This window comes from Phyllobates terribilis, unplaced genomic scaffold (assembly GCF_046119375.1).
Source record: "Phyllobates terribilis strain yellow unplaced genomic scaffold, ASM4611937v1 Scaffold_2__4_contigs__length_985480577, whole genome shotgun sequence".
NCBI classification, from domain to species: domain Eukaryota; kingdom Metazoa; phylum Chordata; class Amphibia; order Anura; family Dendrobatidae; genus Phyllobates; species Phyllobates terribilis.
Window position 1 is genome coordinate 695803664 of NW_027362762.1, and position 22349 is coordinate 695826012.

The 22349-nt window shown below is 40.5% G+C and overlaps 1 protein-coding gene across 3 annotated transcripts in view; it reads right to left on the reverse strand.

Annotated features, from left to right (window-relative positions):
• Nucleotides 1-22349, reverse strand: part of NGF (nerve growth factor) — a 135762-nt gene that overhangs the window by 11220 nt on the left and 102193 nt on the right. For all 3 annotated transcript variants that reach the window (XM_073670700.1, XM_073670701.1, XM_073670702.1), the window contains exon 2: nucleotides 3140-3258. In XM_073670700.1, coding sequence (XP_073526801.1) covers nucleotides 3140-3258 — 119 coding nt within the window. The remainder of the gene's footprint in view (nucleotides 1-3139; nucleotides 3259-22349) is intronic.

Below are 22349 nucleotides of genomic sequence, written 5' to 3' on the forward strand. Positions count from 1 at the left end.
ATGGAGGGGTGAGAGCTGCACATGGGGGAATTGGGAGAAAATGAGCTGCACATGGGGGAATTGGGAGTAGGGGGATAATGAGCTGCACATAATGAATGTGGGGTGGGGGACAGTAAATGATAAATGATGATGGGGTGGATGGGGTGGGGAGAGCACGGACATGATATAATGAATTGGGGCAGGGGGTGCATGTAAATAATGAATGCGGGGAGCAGGAAGTATAGAGTAGGGGGCGTTGCGGATGCAGGAGTGTAACTGGTAACAAATTGGCGGAAAGAGTAGAGGTTCTAATTAAATTATATATTAAGTGCCTATTTACAGTTAATGGGGGCACCGTGGTGGATTACAATTTATATTTGGAATGGTAGGTTGCATAATAACTAACCAGATATTGATGGTGGATGCACGTCTGTATTCAGCTGCGTAATGTAGAAGTTGGGGAATGTGCTCTAGATAACTGTGTTATTTTATGCAGAGACGAGTCCTGGCTGGAAGACGTGATGGCGGTCTGTGCTGGATGCAGGAGAAAAGCGTAGCTGAAGGACTTCACCTAGAGACGTCACCAGTGAGTCAGTGTATTACATGTACACTTACACTATATACTATGTACCGGGCTCCTGTGTATAATGTCACTGGTGATCACTGTATTACCTGTACACTGACACTATATACAGAGCTCCAGTGTATAATGTCACTGGTGATCACTAGATTACCTGGACACTTACATTATACATACCATGTATAGAGCTCCCGTCTATAATGACACTTATGGTAATATTAGTAATGTGGTGGTAATATTAGTAATGTGGTGGTAATATGTGGTCTGGTCATGGTGTGGCAGTTTTTCCCCCTTCTGTGTGGTATTATTCGGTCACTATGTTGTGGTAATATGTGGTCTGGTCATGGTGTGGCGGTATTCCCTGTATGTGGTATTATTGGTCATTTTAAAAAAAAATGTATATGACACATTCCCTTAAAGAAAACTAAATAAAAATATATCTAAAAAGAGTATTGAATATTTTAAGAAAATTTTAATAGGTTAGAGTAGGGCCCGGCCAGAAGAGTCTACCTTATCGTGGTGGCGGCTTTAAAAATCTTTTGGCCAAAACAAAAGCTGATGGCTATGCATGTGGCACCGTCACATGGCCGAACGTCAGGAGAGCCTGGTGGCAGCGACGTGGACGAGCGCCAGGATTCTGCAGGGATCGCATGGGGGTAAGTATAACAAGTTTTATTTGTTTAAATACAATTAATTAACTAGGAGTGGGGGGGATGAGAGATGCACATGGGGGGGATGAGAGATGCACATGGGGGGGTGAGAGATGCACGGGGGGGATGAGAGATGCACGGGGGGTATGGGAGATGCACGGGGGGATGAGAGCTGCACATGGGGGGGGGATGAGAGCTGCACATGGGGGGGCGAGAGATGCACATGGGGGGGGTTATGTTTACATAACTTTGTTGCCTTATGAAGCGCAGGGGGGGGGCCCCAAAAATTTCTTGCACAGGGGCCCACTACAGTCTGTGTCTGCCCCTGCATGTTTCTATCTATATAATCTATGTGTGATTCTCTATTCCTTCTATTCTAAATTGTCGGGTACAGATGCTGAATTGCCGGCCGGCTTTTTTTAAAGAGACGGTGCATGAAAACACTATTATATTTTTAAATAAATCCTTTACACTAAATGACAAGTACAGTAAGCAACACTGTCACTGTACTTCATATATATGTGACTGACATGTTTCTATCTATCTAATCTATGTGTGAAGCTCTATTCTGTCTGTTATAAATTGTCGGGTACCGCAGCTGAATTGCCGGCCGGCTTTTTTAAAGAGACAGTGCATGAAAACACAATTATTTTTTTAAATAAATCCTTTACACTAAATGACAAGTACAGTAAGCAACACTGTCACTGTACTTCATATATATGTGACTGACATGTTTCTATCTATCTAATCTATGTGTGAAGCTCTATTCTTTCTGTTGTAAATTGTCGGGTACCGGTGTATGCCGCTGATGAATTGCCGGCTTTTCGCATAATACATTCTACATTATTCTTAGTTATTTTACTTCATGTAGAATTAACCTACAAGGAAAGAAAGGGTTTATTTTCATTCCAATATTTGTGTCCCATTGACTTGCATTGGTTTCCTGTATCGGAATCGGCGATATCCGATACTTTTTGGGCATCGGTCCGATCCAATCCGATACGATATTTCCTGTTATCGGAAGGTATCGCTCAACACTATCCTTAACATATTTCACAGGAAAGCACTTTCACTTTCGTTTTTGAACGTTTTATTTTGAGCCTGTAAAAGTGGCTTAATACCTCTGACCACGTTGTTGACAGCAGTGACCTGGGGGGCAGAAATGCTTCCTGGGGCGATCCCCATGCTGTCCCCATGTCATTTGAGCACTGTCACTATCGTTTTGGGCACTTGTTAGGCTTTTAAAAGACTGCCGGGGGAGCCGCCGCAAAATTGCTCGAGTCTCCCATAGACTAACATTGGGCTCGTTGCTCGGGTCGAGCACCCGAGTATCACGGCGAGCTCGACCCGAGCATTTTAGTGCTTGCTCAACACTAGTAATAAACATTAGTAAAGTGATAAAAGTATGTTTAGTAAAGTAATACATTCACTAAACGTTTCAATCTGTTTAAATTAAATTAATAAATTATCTGTGAACTTGTACTGAACAATTCAACTTATGCATAAATAATAATGATAATAATAATTAAATAATGGGTCTGGATAAATATTTAAAGTTGTTCATATTGATTTTCATATTATGACCGCGTGCAATAACATTTATCAAAAACAAGTAATCCAACTGGGATTGTATTGCTCTTCCAAGGTATTTGGTTAAAAGAACAATGTGTACACACATAGTGTTCTGTAGCTAATAAAGTACATTTATAACTTGCATTTGTACATCAAAAAATGACTTCAGTTAAGCAGTAATTCTTGAGATTGAATTTTTGCACAGATTTTCACAACTCAATGGCAAAAGCTAAGGGACAAACCAAGCCTGGACAACCTATCTTCAAAGACTCTATTTTAGCTATACCGGCTTCCTCTAGAATATATTTGTCCTCAGTTGTATTTTTCATAGAAAGATATAAAATGTCAAATTTCTTACCTTTGGGTGTACAGTGTACAAAGCTGCTCTGTCCCAGAGGCCTTTATTCCATCCAAACACTGGGCTGAGTTGAGGCCCAGCATACCATCTGTACAGGGAGGTGTCTTGGAGGTGCCTTGCTGTTAACGAAATACAAGAAATGACATAAAAATAAACTAGTTGAAAAACAAAATATTATGGAGATAATCCATCAAGCTTTACAAAATTATTAAATGGAAGCAAAAAAAAGTTTACCAACATAGTGTTAGCCTGTCCATTGACTTTTAAAAGGAAGAGATTACAATCAGAAAGGAATAACTCCTTCAAGCTCTGACCACTATGCTACACCATTTCCATATGTCTCTTTCACTTCTAAATGAGTTAAAAAAAACTATCAGAGCTAGGGCTTGCAGTGGTCATAGTTGGATGCAATTACTCCTTTCTCAGCCATGAAAGGCAGGACATTCCTACACAGAGAATAAACATTTTAACTAATTCCGTAGACTATGTTGAACTTTATCTGAATAACTTACAGTCTGTTAATTTAAAACAACAAAAGAGAAGTACTGGTTCTCCTTAAAAGTGGCCAAGTATGAAGTCTTACAGACAATGCTCAATGGCAGAAAAGTATGTAAATTATTTGTAAGAGAACATTAATTAGAAACAAAAAGTTTTGAAAGCTTTCTGGCACCTAAAAATGACTATGTGGAATTGTTATTGAGTAACGAATGATCAATAACCTCTTGTTCTACAAATACAATTTCCAAGAATGCTTTCCTTACAGATGGAGATTTACATTTGTGCTCCAAATAGTTTTTGCTTTAGAGCCAAAGGAAATGATCTGATATCACGCTCCTGTTTTTATTGGAGGTGTAAACTGCCAGCGTTCTCCAATGTCTCGTTCTAATGCCAAATCTCAGTATTTGAAATCATACTGAATCTTGATGAGACTTTGCATTTGGAGCATCATATTGAGTAACCATTTTTAGTGGTCATTATTTTCAATGAGCACGGCTATATCCAACTGTAGAATGTAAGCCTGCAAGGGCAGGGTACTCTTCCCTCTGTACCAGTCTATCACGGTTAGTTCATTTACTGTAAGTGATATCTGCATTTGGTATGTAACCCCTTCTCATGTACACCACCATGGAATCAATGGCGCTATATAAATAAATAATAATAATAACTGCTAAACTATACATTATTTAATTATACTAACAGCATTTAATTATACTAACAGGAGCTGCCCATTTACTGAAAACTTTTCCAGCACGGAGCACCCATTTTTGTTGATCTAATTGTTGTGTTTTGCTAGAAATATGCTTGCAGTGTTTTATTAGTGATTTGTTTGCTTATCAGTTCAACCTCAGGTATCAATGCTTTCATTCAGTGACCTTATCTCTGGAGCATTAAACCAATGTTCTCTGAGAGGAGCCATCACCACAGGGGTCATCAGTGATGGGCATTTGAAAGATTTTTCATTCTTAGGCTATGTGCTCATGATGCAGAAATGAAGCAGAAATTTTCCGGAGCATTTGTGCATGTCCTTGGCAGAAAAAATGCAGGCGGATTTTACACCCGTTTTTGAAGCATTTTTACTTGCGGATTTGCTAAGCATTTCTGCTGCATTTCCGCATGGAAAAAAACGCACAAAAAACGCACCAAATCTGCATCTTGTGCACTTAGCCTCACAGCTAAAACCAAATGTTTAAGGTGGAGGGGGCTGATCCCAGGGAGGGAAAAAAGAGAAGCCACATGTTTAGTCAAAGAGTTGTGTGGAAGGACATCGAAGGAATAGGATCGATACTGAGGATGTGGACCATGGATGTATCGCTGGCATATGGAGAACAGTACCAACCCGGCTGGATAAATGTTCTACAGTTGGGAGATATGTAGTTGGGATTTAAACTTTCTTAAAGGACTGTGCTACTGAATATCTGAGCTTCCATCGTTTTATCTGTCGTATGGAGGATTGTGGACTGAGACAATTTTATTTTGGACATTTACTTGGAATTGCTGCATTACCTTGGATGTAACAAATAAAATATTATTGCATCGTTAACCTGCCTAGGTCCTAAATAAGTTGGACCATGATCCAATGCAATAGCTCAGTAGCAATTGGAGCACTGGAATTAATAAATATGTGATTATTGTACATATTTTGCTTTGCTAGTTTGATAAAAGTTGTTTTGTACAGTATCAACAGAAATACATTATGAATTCATGTATTCAGAAAAAATAGTATCACTTATAGTATTTGAACATTAAACACACCTACACTTCAGATTACGTCTGTGTGAACACAGTGCACAATGTTCAATGTACCAATACCAATAACTATTCAACCATTTCATTTGAGATTCTCGTCTTGTATAAACACTTGTCTGACATCATTTATTAATTGTAAGTTATGATCACATGATGATTCATCGATTAAACAATTATCTGCTTGCATGACTGAACCCTTGGTCAATGCCAGACCCTCAAACGATCCTTGCAACCTAAGATCATTAGCCAAACCATAGTTTCAGTCTAAAGGAAAATACACTCATCTGTAGAAAGCTGCTTCAGAGTTCTTGACACTTCTCAGTACAAAGCATGGTACTGGTGGGTGAAGTAGGTGACAAGTCTTTGCTGTTGTTTTAAAGAGAGTTTTGTTTGGTCTTACAGAGACCATCAGCTGGTGTACGAAAACTAGAACCCTCCCATACATATAAGATGGCTGTCAGCCAAACAATGGTTTAGTTAGGAGCTATTTTAATTGGGTCTCAAATGCACAGGAGCACTTGCTTGACCAAGCGCTCCTCAGTTCTCTACCAGAAAGCAACTGCCAGACATGTCTGAAGGCAGCTTATCTTACAAAGAACACAAGGATCTGAAGTCTGAAATTAGACATGCCTTTGCTCCCATGACAATCAATTGTCCGAAGCTTCTAGTTGAATCCGTCGTTATTGGTAGCTTCGGCTCAGTTTAGTCTAATGTATATTTAGTCTAATGTGGGGGCTTAATAGGTCAGGCAGTGCGCCCTGGGAAAAATATGTAAATTAATTCTCCTAAAGAAGGAAGGGAACTCTGTCTTATCAAGTGAAATATCACATGGTCATAAGTATTCAGACCCTTTGCTCAGACACTCATATTTAAGTCACATGCTGTCCATTTCCTTGTGATCCTCCATGAGATGGTTCTACTCCTTCATTGGAGTCCAGCTGTGTTTAATTAAACTGATAGGACTTGATTTGGAAAGGCACACACCTGTCTATATAAGACCTCACAGCTCACAGTGGATGTCAGACCAAATGAGAATCATGAGCTCAAAGGAACTGCCCAAGGAGCTCAGAAACAGAATTGTGGCAAGGCACAGATGTGGCCAAGGTTACTAAAGAATTTCTGCATTTCTCAAGCTTCCTAAGAGCACAGCGGCCACCATAATCCTTAAATGGAAAACATTTGGGACCACCAGAAGCCTTCCTAGAACTGTCCGTCCAGCCAAACTGAGCAATTGTGGGAGAAGAGCCTGGGTGAGAGAGGTAAAGAAGAACCCCAAGATCACTGTGGATGAGCTCCAGAGATGCAGTAGGTAGATGGGAGAAAGTTCCACAAAGCCAACTATCACTGCAGCCCTCCACCAGTCGGGCCTTTGTGGCAAAGTGGCCCGACGGAAACCTCTACTCAGTGCAAGACATATGAAAGCCTGCATAGAGTTTGCTCAAAAACACATGAAGGACTCCCAGACTATGAGAAATAAGATTCTCTGGTCTGATGAGACGAAGATAAACTTTTTGGCGATAATTCTAAGCGGTATATGTGGAGAAAACCAGGCACTGCTCATAACCTGCCCAATACAATCCCAATAGTGAAACATGGTGGTGCAGCATGATGCTATGGGGGTGTTTTTCAGCTGCAGGGACAGGACAATTAGTTGCAATTGAAGGAAACATGAATGCGGCCAAGTACAGAGATATTCTGGATGAAAACCTCTTCAAGAGTGCTCTGGACCTCAGACTTGGACGAAGGTTCACCTTGCAACAAGACAATGACCCTAAGCACACAGCTAAAATAACAAAGGAGTGGTTTCAGAACAACTCTGTGACCATTCTTGAGTGGCCCAGCCAGAGCCCTGACCTGAACTCAATTGAGCATCTCTGAAGAGACATGAAAATGGCTTGTCACCAACGTTCACCATCCAACCTAACGGAACTGGAGAGGATCTGCAAAGAAGAATGCCAGAGGATCCCCAAATCCAGGTGTGAAAAACTTGTTGCATCATTCGCAAGACAACTCAAGGCTGTACTAACTCAAAAGGGTGCTTCTACTCAATACTGAGCGAAGGGTCTGAATACTTATGACTATGTGATAGTTCAGTTTTTCTTTTTTAATAAATTTGCAAATATTTCTACATTTCAGTTTTTTTTCAGTCAAGATGGGGTGCAGAGTGTACTTTAATGAGAAAAAAATGAACATTTTAGAATTTACCAAATGGCTGCAATGAAACAAAGAGTGAAAAATTTAAAGGGGTTTGAATACTTTCCGTACCCACTGTACACTGATAGGGAATTTCAATTGTGAGCCCCAATGCAGAGAGTAAATGATGACAAAATCTGTATAGCACTGCAGAATATGTTGGTGCTACTAGTGCAAGCATAATAAATACAATTAAAATTGAAGTTTAGGCTACAAAACATCTACAATGATTGTTAATATGTAGCATAATAATTTATTTTATAATTTAATGGCAAGTATATTTAACTAATTTAAATTTATGACCCAATAAAAATTAGCAATTTTTTAGTCATATGAATGTTTTAGTTTTTCATAGAAAAATTACAGAATGGTATTAAGACCCAACTATAATTAGAACTTCTACTTTTTTTAAGACATTTTATTCCTGCTGTACAAAATTTATTTCTGGCCCCCGAAAATTGAATTTCATAAAGCCTATATGGAAATTATACAGTGGTTTATTATACGCTCTGAGCCAACATAAGAAGCTATTTCACCAATTATAATTGAAACCATGTCCATGTTCTTTACGTGTACTCATTGAGACAGTCTGGTTTACAATGGTAATAGCTTTTTAAAGTGTCTGTTGGCACAGATTCAAACAGGTGGAGAAAAATCAGTGGAATAGCCATTTATCATTGTTTCAGGGAACCGTCACACCTCTTTTGAAGGAAATTATCTAGATATGGCAAATTTTGAAAAATTCTGTGTTTTCAGTTTTTTCATCTTGTTTTAACATTTTTTAAAATTGGATGCAAATCACTGATAAATACTGATCATCATGATTATAAATGCGACACTAATAACCTACTTAAACAACAGACATTAATCGCAGTTGGCTGTGTTTATAAACCGTTAATAGGAAATCTGAAAAGGTTTCCTTTATTTCATTTAGCATAAACATAAGAATGGGTAATTAAGTATCGCTGAGGTATTGCAAACGTTGACAGATGTCAAGAATCCAAGGAAGGAAAATGGAGTGAGGAATGCCAAGTAAGTCACACTTAACTTTGTTGAGGTTTCTGATGATTTAACTGTAACTTACGAGCAATTCATTTAGTCACATTCCATTAGGGTCTATTTTTATTGGTTGAATACAAATAATCTATTAGACCTTGGGTCCGCAGGATAAATTAGACAGGATAGAGTTCATAATTTAATGAAGATATAATTTTACACACAAGAAAATAGATTTCTAAAGCAACTAATCTTAAATACCAAATAACTCATCTCAGCTACCAATATTTTGTATAGAGTGTGATATAACTGCCCTTTGTTTGCTTTATATATGTGAAATACATATGACATATACTGTTACATGTGCTTGCCATTATCCTTTATGCTGTAGAAGCTTTTAGGGGGTTATCCAGCCATTTTGGAAAGCATAGTAAACTGTGCACAATTGCAATAAAAAAAAAGGAGTTCACCAGTTCATCGCTACAAACTGGATAAAAGAATAGATGTCTGCAGCAGTGAAACATATTGAAGGCTAAAGTCTTATGTTTAAAATATAAATCTAGAAATATTCTGCATGTAAAAATCTTTGATAAAGCCAAAAAAGAGGTGTGAACAAAGATTTAGATTACTCAGTATACAGTCAAGCTGAATATGCGACATGTTAACTTTTTTGTAGTCTTTTTCATCAAACTCGTGCTATGGCCAAGTTCACATAATCAGCATCTGGTCAGTATTTTACATCAGTATTTGTAACCCAAAACCAGGAGTGGATGAAAAATGCAGACGTGGTGCACATGTTTATATAAGGCTATGGTCACATTATCAGTATTTGGTCAGTATTTTACATTAATATTTGTAACCTAAAACAAAGAGTGGGTGAAAAATGCAGAAGTGGTACAAGTTTTTCTTTTATACTTTTCCACTAATTGTTCCAATCCTTGTTTAGGCTTACATAAATTGCATCTTAAATACTGACAAAATACTGAATGTGTAAACATGGCCTTAGATTTACTATCCTTGAAATAGAATTTTTCTATCGAATCAGAAATAGATTGCTTCAGACAAACTGTATGAGATGTATATATAAAACTGTATGAGAATTTAATATGTGAAATTGTAACGCTGGTGCGTGTGGACCTACTGCGCCACGAGCCGGGCATTAACCTGGAGGGGCGTGACTTAGTGTCTACCGGGTATTTATTATGGCCTCTGATGGTGAGGATAGGCTGGGCTGCTGGTAGACATCAAGCATTACTCTAGGGCAGTTCCTGGGACTGTAACAGCTGACCGGAGAGTCAGAGATTCAGTTACAGGGTACAGGTAGGCAAGACAAAAGCGTAGTCAGATGGCCCAAGGTCAGGACAGGCAGTACAGGTTTAGAATTCATAGCCGAGGTCAGGAGAGGAGAGATTAGAATAAACAAGAAAGCTAGCCGGGTCTGTAACAGGTAAGAAAAAACAGCAATACACTAATATAGGAAGCTAGAAACGGAGTTACTAGAATCTAAGTTCAGGTGAGGAATGGAGGGTAGAGTCAACTGATAAATCACCTGCTAGCAAGTGGTAGGCTGGGGAAGAAGATCTCTGCAGGACAGAATAGATACAAATTCCTGCAGGGTTTGGCTGCTCCTCCCTATGATTCACAAACAGCAAAGCAGGAAGAGACGAACAAGGCAGCTCAGACCAATGGTTCAGCACTGGGTGGAGCAGGGAAAAACACGCAAGGAGTAGGGTGGCATTTAGAAGTTGTGTGAGTGACTGGTTTAACAATACCCCCCCTCATGCCCCCTCCTTTTTTGGCCAGACCGATGGAGAAATCATTTTAGGATGGTAGGGGCGCAGATGTTCTCTGCAGGTTCCCAAGATCTCTCCTCCCAGCCAAAGCCCTTACAATTGACCAAATAGAATGCCTTCACTTGGACCCTCTTGAAATCAAGAATGTCTTTGACCTCAAACACATCTGAAATCTCCTCAGGAATGGAAGTAGAGGCAAAGTATGGATCTTGAAGTAGAGATTCAGGATCACCGGCTTCAAAAGTGAGACGTGGAAGGAGTTCGGGATCTGTAGATTTGGAGGAAGTAGAAGACTGTAGGTCATCGGTTTGGGTTGTCTGATGATTTTGAAAGGATGAAGATACAGAGGAATGATGGAAGTCACCTTCAGGCAAACATTCCACGAAGACAACCAAACCTTATATCCAAGTAGGAAGTGAGATGATGAACCTATCTTCCTGTCTGCATGAGTCTTCATTCGAGACACGACCTTAAGGAGGGAAACCAAGCTTGCTTCCAGATCTGGAGAAAGTCGCCAAAAGAAGAATCAGCAGCTGGTACCCCAGAAGAAGCAGACAAAGGAGAAGGCAGAGAAGAACAGTTTGTAGGCACGGAGACTTGGGCAATAACTTTGCGAGGCAGGTGGTAGAGTATGACGGTCCCCACTGAAGTACTTGCCTGGAGGACCAATCGACAAGTGGCTCATGTGAATGCAACCATGCCAGACCCAGCATGACAGAGTTCACAGATTTTCACAGCACATAGATCAAAATCCTTTCGGAATGCATGGCTCCAATTTGCAATGTGACGGGCCACGTGATGAATAGGATAGATTCAGCCAGGAGTTGCCCATTTATGAAAGCAATAGTCAGGGGTTGATCAAGCCGTTGTCTTGTAAGTTGAAGTTTAAGAGCCAGGTCCTAACAGATAAAGTTGTCAGCCAAACCGGAATCAAGATGGGCTGCCGTAGAGAGAGACTTCTCACCCCAGACAAGTGTGACTAGTCATTAGTTTGGGAGAGCAATTTTTCTCACCTAGGGTCATTTCTCCACCCAACCCTATGTGCTGAAGTTTCCCAGTTTCACTTGGCACTGGAGAAAATAATACCCTTTGCCTCCACAATGCATGTATTTGTTCTCACTATACCTTCCTTGACACACCTGCACAGAATATTTTGACAGCTTCACTAGTATTGGCTCAACAGCAGGAGGTGTGACTTGTGGCAGCAAGGGATGCTGGAAGGCTGGGACCAGCATGGAGGGTCTTCTGGCATGGGATAATACTCGGGCTTGTTCTTGAGCATGCTTGTGAACGTGGAGATCAATTCTAGAAGCCAGATATATAAAAACATCCAGGGAAGATGGTAAATCCCTGCCTGCCAATTCATGCTTAATTCGACCAGACAGGCCTGTGAAGACCATGGTCTTCCGTTGGCATAACACCACTCAGAGAACACAGGGTGAGGGTAAAACAGTGTGGCAATACTTTACTGAACCACCAAACAGACAATGAACACATTGAACACATAAAACAGTCCCAGCAAATACCCAAGATGGAACAACATTAAACAGTCCTCATCCTTCCGCTGGCCCCCCTGGGATAAAACAACTGTGACTTTTTGACTTGCAGGGCCAACTACCTCAACCAGCAGCCCCCCGCTTCTGATGGACCCCCACAGAGAGAAGGTAGCAGCAAGCTTAGGAAGCTTGAAGTCCATCGAGGTACAAGACCAGGAGACCCGAGGGTCCCACCCTGGCCTCTCTGAGAGTTTCCTTGGCGCCAGATGACTGTCTGGTCCCAATCTCGCTTCTCTGAATGTCTCCATGGGTTCCAGGTGACAGGATGATCCCACCTGGCAACCCCAAACAACATATCCATGGGGCGAGGTGAATTCATCTTCCCAACCTGGTATCCCAAAAATGTATCTATGGGTGCTCTGATGGTCAATGGAGCAGATCCATATCTTTCCAGTCAGGGCCATATACCCTTAGGCTGGAATCATGTAGAATCCAAATCTGTGTCTCTTTGGATGGAGCCACCATGCATCCATCTACTGTCCTGAAGGATGTCTCTCATTCTCCTTGTAAAGTGTTTCTGATTCTACTTGCAGCAGGATTCAGAAACCCCTTTTGATATTTACATATGTGGCGAAGGTCATCAGTCACAGGTTGGGGGAAAGGGCAGAGCTCACAGGGCTCAGGTCTCATTGTTTGAGCTAATCTATTTACATAGCTTGTTTCCTGCTCTTTGAATTCACATATAGCTGGCTTAGTACAATATGTCATTAGCATATTAACAAACATCACTGTTTCCAAATGAAGACAAGTCAACATTCAGTTTTATACAAATATCTTGGTTTGGTCTGCTGGAAACAGGTAGACGTGGAAAGAGAATTGTATCTGGCACTGGTTAATGAAGCCACTCTCCTTGGGATCGCCATCAAAGCGGGATGGGAGTAGAAGCTGGAGATAAGTTGTTCTGCCAGACACTGGAGCCATTGGCGGTTACCTCAGAGAGGTATTCTGTTTCTGTAGTACGATGATCAGACATGGTAGAGGCGGGGGATAGGGAGGACATTACGGTGGTTGGATCCTGCAACCAAGTTGCCACCACATTGATAGCCTGCATCAACTGGTCCATGACTTGAACTTACTAAGACGCTGGTGCGTGTGGCCCCACTGCGCCATAGGCTAGGCTTACCCTTGAGGGGCGTGACTAAATGTCTACTGGGTATTCACTAAAGCCTCTGATGGTGAGGATAGGCTGAGCTGCTGGCAGACAACAGGTACCACTCCAAGGCAGTCTCAAGGACTGTAGCAGGTGACTAAAGCATCAGAGACTCGGGTAGGAGGTACAGGTGGAAGAAACAAAAGCACAGTCAGTCGGTCCAAGGTCGGGACAGGCAGCACAGGTTCAGAATTCATAGCTTAGGTCAGGAGCGGAAATATCAGGATAAACGAGAAGGCTAGCTGGATTGAAAACAGGTGAGACAAAATAGGAATACACCAATACAGGAAGCTAGAGACTGTGCTACTAGAACCTAATTTCAGGTGAGCAATGGAGGGTGGAGTCGCCTGATATATCACCTGCTGACAGATGATAGGCTGGGGAAGCAGATCTCTGAAGGACAGAATGGATACAAATACCAGCAGAGTTCAGCTGTGGAACAGAGCAAAACAAGCGGTAGGTAGGGCGGCGCTTAAAAGGCATGCAAGTGGCCGGCGTAACAGAAAATATCATAACGCTCTATTAAGATAGCTGCTGTCTTAGCCGAAAGTGTTGGCACCTTTGAAATTGTTTCAGACTATGAAGTTTTTCTCCCAGAAAATTATTGCAATTACACATGTTTTGTTATATATGTTTATTTCCTTTGTATGTATTGAAAAACCACAAAAAAACAGAGAAACATGGCAAATGGGACATAATTTCACACAAAACCCCCAAAATTGTTGGCACCTTTTAAAAATTGTAAATAAACAGCTTTGTTTCAAGCATTTCATACTTATTCCAACTCACCTGTTGCAAGTAACAGGTGTGGGCAATATGAAAATCATATCTAAAACCAGTTAAAAAGGGGAGAAGTTGAGTAAATCTTTGCAGTATGTGTCTGTGTGCCACACTAAGCATGGAGAACAGAAAGAGTAGAAGAGAACTGTCTGAGGACTTGAGTACCAAATTTGTTGAATAATATCAACAAACTCAAGGTTACAAGTCTATCTCCAGAGATCTTGATGATCCTTTGTCGAATATGCACAACAAAATCAAGACATTTACAACCCATGACACTATAGCTAATCTCCCTGGAAGTGAACGACAGAGAAAAATTGATGAAAGGTTGCAACAAAGGATAGTACGGATGGTGGATAAGCAATTCCAATCAAGTTTCAAAGAAATTCAAGCTGTCCAGCAGGCTAAGGGTGCATCAGTGTCAGCGCGAACTATCTGTCAAACATTTGAATGAAATTAAATACTATGGTAAGAGATTGCAGTTTGCAAAAATGTATGTGAGTAAGCCAAAATCCTTCTGGGCAATTGTCTTGTGAACAGATGAGACCAAGATAGGGGTTTTTGGTAAAGCACATCATTCTACTGTTTACCGAAAACGGAATGAGGTCTACAAAGAAAAGAACACAATACCTACATTCAAATATGATAGAGGTACAAAGATGTTTTGGGGTTGTTTTGCTGCCTTGGGAAGTGGATGCCTCGACTGAATATTACCAATGGATTTTGAGTCGCAATAGAGTGCCCAGTGTCAGAAAGATGGGTTTGCGTGCTAAATCATGACCCATGGGTCTTCCAGCAGGATAATGATCCCAAACATACTTCAAGAAGCACACAGAAATGGATGGAAACAAAGCGCTAGAGAGTTCTGAAGTGGCCAGCAATGAGTCGGGATTAGTGTTGAGCGAGTATGTTCTGTTCAGAGTATGCTCAGGCCGAGCTCCAAGTATTTACAGCTGCTCGGTGATGTGTTTGAATCGCTCCCGTGTGCATGATTTGCAACTGTTTGATAGCTTTATTACATGTGAGGAATGTGTAAGAAATAGACATTCCTCACATGTAATAAAGCTGTCAAACAGTTGCAAATCATGCACACGGGAGCGATTCAAACATATCACCGAGCAGCTGTAAATACTCGGAGCTCGGCCCGAGCATACTCGGCGAAAGGGTTAATAGAACATACTCGCTCAACACTAGTCGGGATCTAAATTCAATTGAACACCTGTGGAGAGATCTTAAAATTGCTGTTGGGAGAAGGCACCCTTTAAATATGAGAGACCTGGAGCAGTTTGCAAAAAAAGAGTGGTTCAAAATTTTAGTTGAGAGGTGTAAGAAGCTTGTTGATGGATGGTTAAGGGAAGCAACTGATTTCAGCTATTTATTGCAAAGGGTGTCAAAACAAATATTATGTTGAGGGTGCCAACAATTTTGTCTGACCCTTTTTTGAGATTTTGTATGAAATTATGTCCAATTTTCCTTTTTTTTTCTCTTTTTTTGTGTCGTTCCAATACACACAAAGGAAATAAACATGTATAACAAAACATGTAAACATTTCTGGTAGAAATACTTCATTTTCTGTATAAATTTCAAGAGTGCCAACACTTTCAGCCATTACTGTATGCCCTCATGTTGAAAGAAATGATTTCCAATCAGTATTTTGGCACAGGAACTTTAAAAATGTAGCTCTCAATGCATTTTAAAGAGTTCACATTTTAGCAAGAAAAAAGCTATCCAGTCCTTATTTCCCTCTAATGGGGGGCATGATTAGCCTTCACATGAGTTTTCTTGAAGAACTATTGAAACAAAAGGGAACACTTAGGTTCAGTTAACCCAAGAGTATGAGGTTCGAGGGGGCACATATACAGCGTGTCTATCATAGTCCAAAACAGATAAAATATGTATCGGTTAGTGTATATCTCTAATGATGCAGATAGGTGGCAGTATATGCTCAGTGTCAACCGTATTGATAAATAGTTTTTAGAAAAAGAAAGACTTCTGGTAAAGGAACCTTTTGGCTGTCTCAAAAAAATCTTACCCTGTCAGATGCTTTGCAAATTTAACGTCACTTGTCACCCAGAAGCCATGGTAACACTGTGATTTTACATGAACTGGCTCTGTTTTGCTGTGATGCTCTATCCTTACTTTCTTTTACAGTGCTGATTGTGTTGTGTTAATTGTTATGCCAATACAGGACTGTATGGCAGAAAATTAGTTCAGAGATAAATTATAAGACAGCTGTCTAACAAACAAGCCAACATTTAAGTCAGTTTGTTGTAGACCCTAATGAAAACACAGCGTTGGCCGGTAAGTAATGAGTAGGTTATAACTTTAAAGGGACTTTCAATACAGAATGACTGTTCAAACCAAGTATAAATGCTCGGTGTTTCATGGTGTGGCCAAACATTTAAGTGCACCATTCCATTTATCTCCGCCCTTCTCAGGAAGTGGTAGGTGGAGATATAGGAAAAATAAGCAGTAGGGAAGGTGTAGTTAAATGTTTGACCACATCATAATGCTCCCAACGCCTGTACTTGGTTTGAACAGTCATTTTGAGCTGACATAGTCCCTTTAAGTGCACCATGGTCTTCTCTAATCATATTACATACTATTTCAGAACTTTTTTTCTATATGCCATATCACCGAGCAATCACTTTAAGGGGTTCAAACATAGTAAATTATCATCTAACATAGCAAATTATCATCTAACCTATGAACAGGTGATTACTTTTTACCTTCTGACACACCCACTGGCCTTGAGAGGGGAGCTCTTAAAAGGGGTATTCCCATCTCCAAGATCCTTTCCCAATATGTAGTTGGTGTAATAATAATAATAATAGTAAATACTTGCAGCGCTGGGGTCCTGGGTTCAAATCCCACCAAGGACAACATCTGCAAGGAGTTTGTATGTTCTCCCTGTGTTGCGTAGGTTTCCTCCGGGTTCTCCGGTTTCCTCCCACACTCCAAAGACATACTGATAGGGAATGTAGATTGTGAGCCCCAATGGGGACAGTGCCCATGAGTGTCTGTAAAGTGTTGTGGAATTAATGGTGCTATATAAGTGAGTAAAATAAATAAATACCTCTAAAAAGACATGCAGTATGTTTCTTTCGGTTCACTATGTTGCTGCAAGTGCAGGGCATTGCAGTAGCTTAGATATCCATGGCTATAATCACTAACAACTAACTGTCACTATATCAGTGGTCGTAACCTTGGAGACCTAAACTACTGCAATGCCCTGTGCATAGGGTAAGCAACATAGCGAATCAGAAGAACTATACTACATTTCTAATGGGAGGTATGTGCTAATATTATTATTCCACAATGTGATAGTATATTAGCAATGGAAATATCCCTTTAAGTCTCCAGTTTGGGACTGCCAGCAGTAGCCAAATACTGTATAGTGCAAGGTTCGAAGCACTTACAGTGTAAATACATAACATACCTTTAATTTGTATACTGCAGAAGTGAAAGAAAAAAAAAAGAATTACAACTAAATGAATACTAGATGTATTATTTTTCCAAATTTATTCTGAGCCCAAGCCTCATGCCTGCTGCCGATACAGATTTTGAATTGACAGCATTTGAAATGAATCAGCACAGTCCAGCCACGTGTCGATTGCAGTTATGTTTGTAGAATTCTGGAGAGCTTGTGAATATTTGTGGTTTTGTCTTACAATGAAGAGCCAGTTTAACAGCTTTTACTGAAGGTTGGCTGCAAGCAATGGGTCTTAAAATGATTAAAGCAAAAAAGTATTAATAAACAATGGGAAATTGAAAAAAAACAGACCAGTTTGTGAATTACTGGCTCATAGGAAGATTATCAAGTACTCATATCTGCAATGTGATAAAATAATTGCCATTAACTTACCTAACAATTCCAAATTTCTAATTTTATTTTATTTTTTTTATAAAGGTTGTCTAATAAACAATAAATTAAGTTCACTTAACACTCCAATACCAGCAACTTGATTCATCTTAAATACTACATACTTAGGCTTTGTACTCCACCCACCCCCCTTCATATATAGTAAGAAAACTTTCTCTTCCATATCTTATTATTTCTTATGCTCATTTATTCAGATTTAGTCACCTGACTATCATGATAGCACTGTTTGTGGAAGCCTAGCAGGGCAGTGATTAATAGAGCTTCCATGCACAGGTTTAGCGCAAGCCACTCCGGTTACCAGACCTTAGGGGTTGCTCTGGCCTTGACCCTAAACCTTGCACAGGAATCTGGACTTACACAGGGACCCTTGAGCTGCGGCCTCATACTCAGCTGCCACCCAGTGGAATAAGCCGGTGGAAACAAGGGTAGTCACGCAAAGTCAATAACATGAGGTCACATCAGAAACAAAAGTCAGAAAGCAAGCGGGTGGTCAGAATACAAACCGAGGTCAGAGAAGAGGATAAATCAGAATGATACAACAGATGCACAGAATGAAGCTATAGACCAGGAAAACAGAACTATTGACTGCGCACAGCACTGTGGAAACGGAATGATGCTATATAAGCAAATAAAATAATTACCATATATACTCGAGTATAAGCCGACCCGAGTATAAGCTGAGGTAAATAATTTTACCACAAAAAATTGGGAAAACTTATTGACTCGAGTATAAGCCTGGGGAGGGAAATGTAGCAGCTACTGGTAAGTTTCCCCATCCTGGTAAGTATTGCCCACTCATCCCCAATCCTGGTATGCATGGCCCCCTCATCCCCAATCCTGGTATGCATGGCCCCCTCATCCCAAATCCTGGTATGCATGGCCCCCTCTTCCCCAATCCTGGTATGCATGGCCCCCTCATCCCCAATCCTGGTATGCATGGCCCCTTCATCCCCAATCCTGGTATGCATTGCTCCCTCATCTCTAATCCTGGTATGCATGGTCCCCTCACCCCCAATCCTGGTATGCATGGTCCCCTCATCCCCAATCCTGGTATGCATAAACCCCAATTCTGGTATGCATGGCCTCCTCACCCCCCAATCCCAGTATGTGTGGCCTCCTCATTCCCCAATCCTATTATGTATGGCCCCATCACCGCACACATAAAAAAATAAAATCCTGGTATGCATGGCCCCCTCATCCCCAATCCTGGTAAGTATAGGATCCCTCATCCCCAATCCTGGTATGCATATCTCCCAATCCTGTTATTTATGGCCTCCTCATCCCCCTATCCTGGTATGCATGGCCTCCTCATCCCCCAATCCTGGTATGTATGGGACCCCTCATCCCCCAATCCTGGTATGTATGGGACCCCTCATCTCCCAATCCCGGTATGCATGGCACCCCTCATCCCCCAACCCTGGTATGTATGGGACCCCTCATCCCCCAATCCTGGTATGCATGGCACCCCTCATCCCCCAATCCTGGTATGTATAGGACCCCTCATCCCCCAATCCTGGTATGTATGGCCTCCTCATCCCCCAATCATGGTATGCATGGCCTCCTCCTCCCCCAATTCCATTATGTGTGGCCTCCTCATCCCCCAATCCTAGTATGTATGGCCCCATCACCGCACACATGAAGCTCATCAAGAGAATGCCAAGAGTGTGCAAAGCAGTCATCAAAGCAAAAGGTGGATACTTTGAAAAACCTAAAATATAAGACATATTTTCAGTTGTTTCACTCTTTTTTGTTAAGTATATAATTCCACATGTGTTAATTCAAGTTAATTCATAGTTTTGATGCCTTCAGTGTGAATGTACAATTTTCATAGTCATGAAAATACAGAAAAATCTTTAAATGAGAAGGTGTGTCCAAACTTTTGGTCTGTACTATATGTATTCATGTATGTTTCTTCCAAAGTGTCTTACATTTAATCTTAGTGACTTTGGGATAACCCCCTGAGAAGGGTCCCAATGTTGCACTATATCACCATATGCCTATGCTTCAATTGATTTCTGATCAAGCATGTCTACTGAATATAAATAAAGTAAATCTTTACTGGACTTATACAGGGATCACCCTGGTCACCTCTTTCCTTCTCTTCGCACAGCTTGTGTATAGTCCAATCCTGCTATACTTCATAAACATATATATTTCACCTATCCACAGAGAACCTAACAACAAATCACAAAAACAAGTCCCTGGTATGGATGAAGCTGTAATAAGCATGTTCTAGGGATTCTGCGGCCACAAAATCAGTGATCCAGCATTTTACATTGTCCTATGGATAAGTGATAAATGTTGTTTTAGGACAATCTCTAACTCAATCATCTGAACTTTGCTAAATAATGAAGTCCTTTAACAATCATTAGTTAACTGTTAAAGTCCATAAAACATATAAAAGTATCTCCAAAAGTTGGTTCAATTCAAATTCGCTTTGGACTTTGAATTATGTTGAATCTGAATATTTTTTTGAAAATTTTTTGATTCGTTTCAAGTAAAATCAGTTAAGTGGGAAGTAGCCAGTAGAGATGAGCGTTGTTCTACTCGAACTGTTCGCCAATCTCAAATTCGAGCTGTTTTGGGCGGTGTTCGAGCCGGTCGGCGAACACGAACAATTTGAGAAAAATTTGGCTGTTCGAGGTTATGTTCGATAACTGTTCGTGCACCAAAATCATAACTGGATTTTTTCTCAGTAATGATGAAAATTAATGTTAATACGCAGTTTGAGTGTACAGCGGGGCGGGGGGAGGGGCAGGGGATGGATCTCTGCAGGAACAATGAAGATCTCCATTTTTTTTTCTCTTTCCCGCATTTGCAGTGGGGAGGTGCAATCTGTCAGCCTATCAGCAGCGCACACACGGAGCGAAGTGCTTTTTTTCACACAAGCAAGGGCATGTGTGATTGGCAGTGTATGTCACATGTCCTTGCCCTATAAGACCAAGCCATTTTCCCCGTCGCCACCATTTTCTCACTGCTGCAGCTGCGTGTTAGACGGCACCGCTGTTGCTGTGTGCGCTATACCTTGTTAATTTCAAGCCAATTTTCGCACAAATATACAGATAGCTTGGGAGTAGGGAATAGTTGTGATTGCAGTCCTTTTAAGGACTAGGTTACAGCATTTCCTACGACTTTTATCAGGGAGGTCTGTGCTCTTAAATAGATAGGTTGCGGGAGTAAAGACTAATTGTAATTGGAGTCCTTTTCAGGACTAGGTTACATGAGTTCCTATCAGTTTTTGCCAGGCAGGTCTGTGCCAGTGCTGTGCAAGTTTTTTTCACAGCATTTGGCTGAATCTAGCAAAGCTAATCCTTTTTGGCCTATTGCAGAGTGTGTTAGTCAGTGGAGTAGCCTATCTGTGTTGCAAGATATAACACCTGTGTATAGAATACCAATTTTTTTACTGCACCTAGTGAAGTAAAATCTTTTGGGCATAGCATCATTCTATTAGTCCATCTATACTGACCTCCATCAGGTTGCAAACTGAATATAATTTTTTTCTGCATCTAGCTCTGAAAAAATATTTGGGCTTCTAGCGGTGTGTGGGACTTGGTCTATTAGTCCATCTATACTGACCTCCATCAGGTTGCAAATTAAAAATAATTTTTTTCTGCATCTAGCTCTGAAAAAATATTTGGGCTTCTAGCGGTGTGTGGGACTTGGTCTATTAGTCCATCTATACTGACCTCCATCAGGTTGCAAATTAAAAATAATTTTTTTCTGCATCTAGCTCTGAAAAAATATTTGGGCTTCTAGCAGTGTGTGGGACTTGGTCTATTAGTCCATCTATACTGACCTACATCAGGTTGCAAATTAAAAATAATTTTTTTCTGCATCTAGCTCTGAAAAAATATTTGGGCTTCTAGCGGTGTGTGGGACTTGGTCTATTAGTCCATCTATACTGACCTCCATCAGGTTGCAAATTAAAAATAATTTTTTTCTGCATCTAGCTCTGAAAAAATATTTGGGCTTCTAGCAGTGTGTGGGACTTGGTCTATTAGTCCATCTATACTGACCTCCATCAGGTTGCAAATTAAAAATAATTTTTTTCTGCATCTAGCTCTGAAAAAATATTTGGGCTTCTAGCGGTGTGTGGGACTTGGTCTATTAGTCCATCTATACTGACCTCCATCAGGTTGCAAATTAAAAATAATTTTTTTCTTCATTTATCTCTGAAAAAATATTTGGGCTTCTAGCAGCGTGTGGGACTTGTTCTATTAGTCAATCTATACTGACCTCCATCAGGTTGCAAATTAAAAATAATTTTTTTCTGCATCTAGCTCTGAAAAAATATTTGGGCTTCTAGCAGTGTGTGGGACTTGGTCTATTAGTCCATCTATACTGACCTCCATCAGGTTGCAAATTAAAAATAATTTTTTTCTGCATCTAGCTCTGAAAAAATATTTGGGCTTCTAGCAGTGTGTGGGACTTGGTCTATTAGTCCATCTATACTGACCTCCATCAGGTTGCAAATTGAATAAAAAAATTTTCTGCATCTAGCTCTGAAAAAATATTTGGGCTTCTAGCGGTGTGTGGGACTTGGTCTATTAGTCCATCTATACTGACCTCCATCAGGTTGCAAATTAAAAATAATTTTTTTCTTCATTTAGCT